The sequence below is a fragment of the Suricata suricatta genome, chromosome 4 (genome assembly GCF_006229205.1).
Source record: "Suricata suricatta isolate VVHF042 chromosome 4, meerkat_22Aug2017_6uvM2_HiC, whole genome shotgun sequence".
In the NCBI taxonomy this organism is placed as follows: Eukaryota; Metazoa; Chordata; class Mammalia; order Carnivora; family Herpestidae; genus Suricata; species Suricata suricatta.
In genome coordinates, this window is record NC_043703.1 from 775079 (window position 1) to 782662 (window position 7584).

A 7584-nucleotide genomic window follows, 5' to 3' on the forward strand; every position below is an offset into this window, starting at 1 on the left:
CGGGTGCTGCTGGGAGCGGCTGCGCAGGCCAGGCTCCCCCGGCCGCCCCGTCGGCAGTGCCCGCGCTGAGCCGCTTTGGGGGCAGGGGCACCGGCCACGCGACAGCGAAGGACCCACGGAGCCCGCTTCCCGCTCCACGTTTGCCGCCCCGGCGGAGGGGACGCGGCCCCGCGGCGCTCACCGTCCTCTCGGGGTTCTGGAACACCTCCAGCGCCTCCTCGAAGGAGCAGCGCTCCTCCAGGCACTCGCGCTCCAGGGAGCCGGGCCGCAGCTCCTCCAGGAACGAGCTGGCGCGCCGGGGCCTGCGCAGGACGTCGTGGGCCGCCTCCTGCGGGAGGAACACTGCCACGGCCGTGAGCCCCAGGCCTCCGGCCACGGGGCACGGCGACGGGAAACACGCTCTGCTGTAACTTGACACAGCGGCTGCTCTGGGCGAGGCCGCCGCCTCCGGGGAGCCCTCGGCGGGCTCGCAAGCCCGGCCCCGAGGACGGCCAAGGATGGGAGTCAGAGCCACTACTGCCGGTGTCCCTTGTCTCGTGGGGCGCACGCTAAGAAGATACATCTTAGATGAAACAAGATAACGTAATACGTGCTGTGCAGGCCCTTTTTGTAAATAAAACGTGCGTGTGCACATACGGATGCTTCGGTGACTCGCTCCGGGAGCGCACAAAACAGGAGAAACCTAACAGAGCCCGTGGGGAGGGGGGCGGGGAAGAGAGTCAGCGAGAGGGAGGGAGGCAAGCCATGAGGGCTGAAGGGGGACGGGGAAGGGGGACAGGCAGTGACGGCCACGGAGGAGGACTTGCGGGGAAGAGCACTGGGTGTTGTATGGAAACCAACTTGACAACAAACTATGTATTAAAAAAATTGACTCTGGGGGTCAAAAGTTACTCCATTTCAAAGTGTGTACATCAACATTCACCCAGGGTGCTGGGACGAAGGGGCTGCGAGCCTGGGGTGGGTGACTCAGAGAGAGGTGAGCCGCAGGGGAGGAGGGGGCAGCGGGGATGGCGGGAGGGGGAGGGGCAGCTCTCAGGCCACCAGGCTGAGGGAGACCACGTGTCTTTATAGTGACAGCGTCTCCCGTCTGGATTCCTGCAGAGCCACCCCGGTGTGGAGGGAGAGGTTGAGGGAACCTCAAATGGAGGGGTGGGTGGGGAGAGTGCAGGGCGGGAACCTGCCTGGGTGACCAACCTGAGCAGCGTCCGCCCCCGGGTACAGCAGATGTGTGGCAAGAAGCTCTGGGGGAGCCAGGGCGGAGCCCCGCCTTCCCGGAGCCCAGGCGCTGCCCCCCACCCCCCGCCCCAGGCTCCCGCAGGAACTGGGTCGGCGCCCCCTCTGATCTTAGGCCCGCTGCCTGGGGGGCAGTGCCCGCCCCGTGTCTCGGCCACAGCCAGCCCGCCGTAGTGACGAGTCTCGAGGAGGACAGCTTGTAAAGTGTGTCCTGCTGTCCTCCCAGCGAGGCCCCTCGGTGCGTGGTATAGGGGAGGGCGGCTGGGGTCACAGAGATGTGCAGTCCAGGGCCCCCACCCCGTCTCTGGCGATGGCCGACCAAGAACGAGAGGGGACATCCCAGCCAGCACCCGGGCCCCAACTTTGTGCGGATCACGTGGGAGCCGGGGGACAGGGGTGGCTGCAAGAAAGGTGGCACCCCCTCGCACAGCAATACCAGGGACCCTGTGCCCTGACATACCTGCAGCCAGACACGCCTGCAGGCCGAGCAGCGAGCAGAGGGCGGCCAGCCGGCGGGGCCCAGACACCATGGCGAGGCCTGGGTCTCACTGTCTGTTGACATTCCAGGCGTGGGGGGGTGTGGGGGGCAAAGTCCGGGACTCCAAACTGGACGAGGGGTGGGGAAGGAGGCCTGGCCTCCCACACCTGGGGGCAGGGTGTGGGGAGGGACCGGAGGCAGGAGGACGCTGCCTGTGCTCACTGGACCGCTGTGTCCGTGACCTAGAGGGTCCTTCTCGGAAGCGTCTGCACTGGGATGTGTATCCAGCGTGTGCACCTCAGATGCGGTTGAGAATCTGAAGCCCTTGGGACTTAGGGCGCAGTTGGGACCCGGATCCAAGCTGGCGGAAGGCTGTGCTTGCAGGAGTATCTCTGGGGACAAGAGCGGGGATCTTCGGTCCGGGTGGGAGCACTCTCGAAGGGGAGTCTCGGCTGAGACCCACATAGGGCCTCCTCGTCTAGGCGGCCGGTTTCCTGGGTGAGCCAGGGAGCGAGCAGCACCCGCCCGAGCCAAGCCCCCTGCTCCGTGTCTCTCCATCCCCAGGCCGCAAGCTGCGGTTGCCAGGCTTGTGTGCTGACCTGGACCCTCCTTGGCCCCCTGGCGCCGTCAGTCGCCCCAACAAGGCTCACGTGGGCGTCCAGCCTCCGGGGAGGGGGGGTCTGGCCTCGACCCTCTGAAATAACAACCTTCCTGTGGACGGTGGAGACCGGGGACGCCCGCTCTGCTCCTCACTCGTGGGAGCCACGTGGGCCAGCCGTCTCAGGCGGGTCCTAGCTCCACTCCCCAGCGGAAGTCAGTCTCTACGGGAGAACGGGTGTTGGGGGTCACCTTGCTGGCTTCCTGGGAGTCTGCTGGTGGTGGGGGAGGGACTCCTCGCGCCGCTGCGCCTGTGCCTGGCCTCCGGGGTGGCCCCGGACCGCGGGGCGTGCTGGCTCCACCTGTGCCAGCTTGGGGAGAAGCAGCTCAGCCTGGAGCCTCCGCCCCAATGTCTGGCTGATGTCACCTCCGAGCGGGCGGGGGTGCTGTCGGTCCTGAGTCGGTCCCCACGCAGCACCTGGGAGCTCAGCGTCTTCCTGAGTCCCGGCTGCCCCATGACAGGGCTGCGCGGGGCTCACAACTGGAAATCTGTGCCGGCTCTGGAGGCCACAGGTCCTGGAGCCCGGTGTCTGCGGCAGGGCCTTGCTCTCTCCGGAGGTTCGGGGGAGGGCCTGCGGCCCCCGTCCAGCCGGGGGGTCTCGAGGGCCTCTGGGCCCTGCCCACAGACACAGCACCTCCGTCTGCCTGGGTGGGCACGGGGCCTCCGGTCTGGGTGTGTGTCCCGATCTCCCCCTTTATAGAGACACCACCCCTGGGTCAGGGCCCCCACTCCAGGGTGACTCATTGTAACCAATGCTCCCGGCAAGGGTCCTGCCTCCCAGCAAGGCTGCATCCGGGGGTCGAAGGTGATGTGGACCCAGGGGACACCGTCAGCAGGTGCCCGTGGCTTCCCTGGAGCGGGCCCGCAGCCGGGGCTGTTCTCAGAGCAGTCAGTGTGCGGGGCATCTGGCCAGCAGGTGTTGGGGAGGGACACTCCTCGTCCACCCGCACAAAGCTGCGGGGAACTGATTTCCACGGACAACCTGCCAGGCAGCCTGGATTCGGGACACGTGGTGGACTGAAGCCTTCCAGTCCGAAGTGGGTGGTGCTGTGGGTCCTCCGGGGAGGGGGGCCAGTGCAGGCCAGCGGGGCACGTGGCTGAGGCACCACTTCCCTACTGATACTTCCAAGTGGACTTTTCTCCACGAAAGACTGCCATGCGTGGGTACGGGGCAATCCTACCCGAGACCCCGGGCCAGGAGGGGTGAGAGGAGGAGGACCGTGGTGTCTGGGTGGAGAGACGTCTGTGCAGCCTGTGAGCAGGACCCCCTCCCTGACCCTCCACTCATGGTCCCGCCTTCTTCGTGGGCTTGGGGGCAGGTGCTCCAGTGGCGGACCCCAACCACAGTGTAGGGGCTACGTGCCTCTGGGGTAGGGGTCTGTGGGAGGGGCTCCCGGGGGGTCAGGGACATAATGACAGTCTCTGTTCTTGTCTTGTCTTCCAGCCCTTGTGGGATTCTGTCTAATGGGGTCTTTCAGGAATTACGTGCTGCACCCGCTCTGATCCCCTTCCGGCAGCTCAGCTTAGCACCATCCCAGTGACGTGAGGGAGCCGGGTTCCTGCCCGGACGGTCACGCTTCCCTTCCCTTCCCCTCCCCACCACACCACCTTCCGCCAAGGACCCTACTCTTGTCCCAGGACTGGGATTTTGCATTTCTTTCGTTACCTTTGCTGACACAATATGGTCCTTACATTATTTCCATCGTTTTCTGACAAAGGGAAGCGTAGGGGACCCAGTCTGGGTCCTGCTCACCACCTGCCCCGCCTGTAACGGGCCGCAGCGCTGCCTGGAGCTGAGGCACAAGCAGCAGAATTCCGGGCCTTTACAGATCAAAGCAGACAGCAAGAGGGGCTGATACTTATCAAACGCCATCCATACAATAAAGAACTCTGGTTTTTAAAATTTCATTTATATCGGCAATAATTTAAAAAAGAGACCCCAAACCAAACAAAAAGCAACGACTGAAACACGAGGTTTTAAAGTGCCTTTATGAGGAAGAGATCACAGGGGGAGGAGCGCCGGCGAGAGGCTGGGCATCTCGGACAATCGACGCACGGACTAACTCCAGAGACGCCGGGAGAGCTGCCGAGTCCCCGCGGCTGGGGCGGCGGGCGTGGGACTCAGCGGGTGCTGTAAAGTGAGCGGAGGCCGCCGCGGGCCCCTAACATGGGACACCTATGCACATACATCCACGTAAGCACGCGTAGAAAGAGACCCGCCCCCACAAGATACACAAAGATTTTCCCGAGAACAGAATTTGTTTCTGAGACACAGGTAAACCAGAAGAGTTTTCTTTCCAGCTCCGCCTCGATTTCAGTGATGAGCTCCGCAGCCTTTCCATTTCTGAGTTCAGGGGCGCTTTCACTGAGCCCCGTGTGGGCACCACCTCAGGGGGTGCCCTGTGGAAACTGCATCTTTATGCCGTCTTTAAAAACAATAAAAATCCCAGTTCAGTGAAGCTAGTTTAAAAAATCAAGTTCCCCATTCTTGTAGAAAAGAAGCTAAGTATTTTAAATTATAGTTTAAATTTTCTTTTGAAAATTAACTTACACAGATAAAGGGCTCTCCTTGGTTTCTTCGACTCCTGCTGGATTTTGTGGAGGGATGCGTGTTCATCTGCCAGTGACTGGGCCGGCCTTGGAGAGGGCTTCGGTCCCCAAGAGAGCCCCCAAATCACCCAGCAGTATAAACAACGCGTTACAGTGTAAACCCCAGTAACAGAAAATAGTTTTGTATCAAATACAGTATCAAATTGTCATTTCATGTAAACACAGTGATTCTTGGTAAAGATTAGTGGCCAAAGTACCACAAAAAATGGCCATGGAATCAATCCCTGCTTAAAAAAAAAACTTGTAAAAATCCAAACAGTTCCCCCACCAAGCTGTTGGGTCAGTGGGTCATCACTTCGTCGGGAAGCTGTCCTTCCCACCACGTGCAATCCGTACAAGGAGCACCAGCCGGACACGGCTGGAACCAAAGCCAAGCGGCCGCGCCGGGCTCCCTGGCCTAGGCACCTGCCGCCCGCGGGCTCCGCTGGTCTGCAGCCCTCCATCCTCGCGGTTCTCCGGGGAAGCTCAGAGCGCCGCCGTCTTCCCATGGAGCGGACTTCTGTGCCTTTGTCAGGGGGTCCTGGCGCGAAGGCCGGAGGGCAGAATCTTCCAGAACTTTCCTTTGCGTGCCCCTGTGTCTGCACTGCGAAGTCGAGTGGGCAGCGGCGGCTCCTCGTCTGGGTCTTGCCAGGGTCGTCCTTTCCCAGGGCCTTAGAGCACCACCGTCCCTCACCAAACTGAGCAAGCCCAAGCAAAGGAACACTTAGAGGTCCGCAGGCTGCCGTCCTGCGCGGCCCGGCGCTACCCCTGCAGGTCTGAGAGGGGGGCCCCGCAGCTCTCACTGCAGCTGGACGAGGCGCTCAGCAGGGCGGACCCTGCACTGGACTCTGCGGGAAAACCAGGCGAGAACGGCTGCAGCCGCGGCCGCGCACCTGCCGAGAACGGCCGCGCACCTGCCGAGAACGGCCGCGGCTGCGCACCTGCACGCACCTGCATGCTCCTGCCCGAGGCGCAGCCGGCCAGCACGGGGTCTTACCTGAGCTGCTCAGGCACTGAGCCGAGCTGGACGTGCAGAGGAGCGCGGACAGGCTGCTGGCAGGCACCCAGCTCTCCTTGCTGGAGGTCAGGTTCCTGACGTACCTGAAAGGTGCGGGGGCGGTCAGGGGCTCCAGCCGCGGGCCTGCCCCAGGGTCTCGGGCCCACCGCCGGCCGCGTCTCACCAAAGGCCCTCGTCCCCCTCCTGGACCACCTCCACCACGTCTCCGCTTCTCACGGCGAGCGCTTCGGGGCTTTCCTTCTCCTCGCCCAGCACAACCGTGTACTTTCCTGGAGCCTGCGGCAGAGGACACGGCCGTCAAACAGCGTAGTCTGCAGCCCCGCTGGCCCCAAGCGCAGAGGGAGGCTGTAGCGGCAGCAGGGAAGGTCCCAGATGGGCTTCCAGTGTCCAGCAGCAGGAGATGGACACCGAGCATTTCGTCAGGGCCCTGTTTGTCAGGCTTTTGATGTGGCTGTCACCTTAAGTTGGGAAGAGCTCTTAATTATAAGCGGATGCCAGAGGTCTCTCACTGTGACCATGTTACAAATCCTGAGCAACGTGCAAAGTGCGTTTGGCTCACTCCTGGTGCTCCGGCCACTCCCTCTGCTGCAATTGGCCTCAAACACTACAAACATAGCCCTCTGCCCCAGGGCCTTTGCACTTGCTGCTCCTCCTTCCTGGAATGCCCTCCCACTCGGGCCTCTCATTGGAAACTGCAGTCATCCTCGCCTGATATGCTCTGTACTCACTTCCTGTTATTCTGCTTCCCTATCAGCGTGGAGATCCTTGTCTGTTCTGTTCTGCTTTGTCTCTTGTACCTCGACACTGGCTGGCAGCTGGTCCATGCTCACGCTCAACACGTCCTACGGACGAAGCTCTGAAGCTAGAACCGTGGCAGGACCACGTGCCCTAGGTATCTGTTAGTGTCACCTGGGCTCTAGTGATTTGATATGTAAATAGCTTCTCCTTGTCGCTTGTATTAAAGGACCTTGATCTGCGGGCTCAGTCAGTAAAGCGTCCGACTTCGGCTCAGGTCGTGATCTCATGGTTTGTGGGTTCAAGCCCCATGTCGGGCTCTGTGCTGACAGCTTGGAGCCTGGAGCTGCTTTGGACTCTGTGTCTCCCTCTCTCTCTGCCCCTCCCCTGCTTGTGGTCTGTCTCTCAAAAATAAACAGTAGGGGGAAAACTGTAAAGTCCGTACTTAAAGCAGTTCAGGTCTCTAGCAAGTGAGCATGAACGCACGGCTTTACGCTGTTGCTAATGAGTCTCGAGCTGGGGGGCAGATGAGGCGTGTGCACACGCTGAAAGAGGCTGCTCTGATGGCGGGGGCAGGCGGGCGCACAACCCCAGGGGGGCTGGGCCCCCGACATCCGCCCCCAGCGGCCACGAGCGTCGTGGCACCAGTGTGGCTGCGCTCCGAAGCTCTCCCGCCCAGAGGCTGGCGGCCCGGGCTGCCTGCCCCGTGGGACCCGTGGTTACCAGCTTCCTGGGGCCCACTCTGCCCTCCTCCTCCGCGTCCGAGGAATTGACCAGCTCCTCCGCACTCGACCAGCCGTCGTCCTCAGGGGCCTCCGAGGGCTGAGACGTTTTGCTCCAACCTGAGAGAGAAGGGGCCCCAGTGAGGTCCAC

At 62.3% G+C, this 7584-nt stretch overlaps 2 protein-coding genes across 8 annotated transcripts in view; both read right to left on the reverse strand.

Moving 5' to 3' along the window:
• F7 (coagulation factor VII) overlaps positions 1-1794 on the reverse strand; it is a 7934-nt gene extending 6140 nt beyond the window's left edge. The window contains exon 1 of the mRNA XM_029938408.1: positions 1694-1794. Within this exon, the coding sequence (XP_029794268.1) occupies positions 1694-1763 (70 nt within the window). The 5' untranslated portion in view covers positions 1764-1794. The remainder of the gene's footprint in view (positions 1-1693) is intronic.
• A 2543-nt stretch (positions 1795-4337) lies between these two features.
• Positions 4338-7584, reverse strand: part of MCF2L (MCF.2 cell line derived transforming sequence like) — a 75598-nt gene continuing 72351 nt past the window's right edge. For 5 of the 7 annotated variants that reach the window (XM_029936423.1, XM_029936418.1, XM_029936422.1 and 2 more), the window contains 4 exons: positions 7435-7553; positions 6140-6252; positions 5956-6059; positions 4338-5806 (listed from right to left, as the gene is read on the reverse strand). In XM_029936423.1, coding sequence (XP_029792283.1) covers positions 5721-5806; positions 5956-6059; positions 6140-6252; positions 7435-7553 — 422 coding nt within the window. In that variant the 3' untranslated portion in view covers positions 4338-5720. Of the gene's footprint in view, positions 5807-5955; positions 6060-6135; positions 6253-7434; positions 7554-7584 lie in introns of those variants that run through there. The other 2 variants (XM_029936419.1, XM_029936424.1) reach the window with 2 other exon arrangements.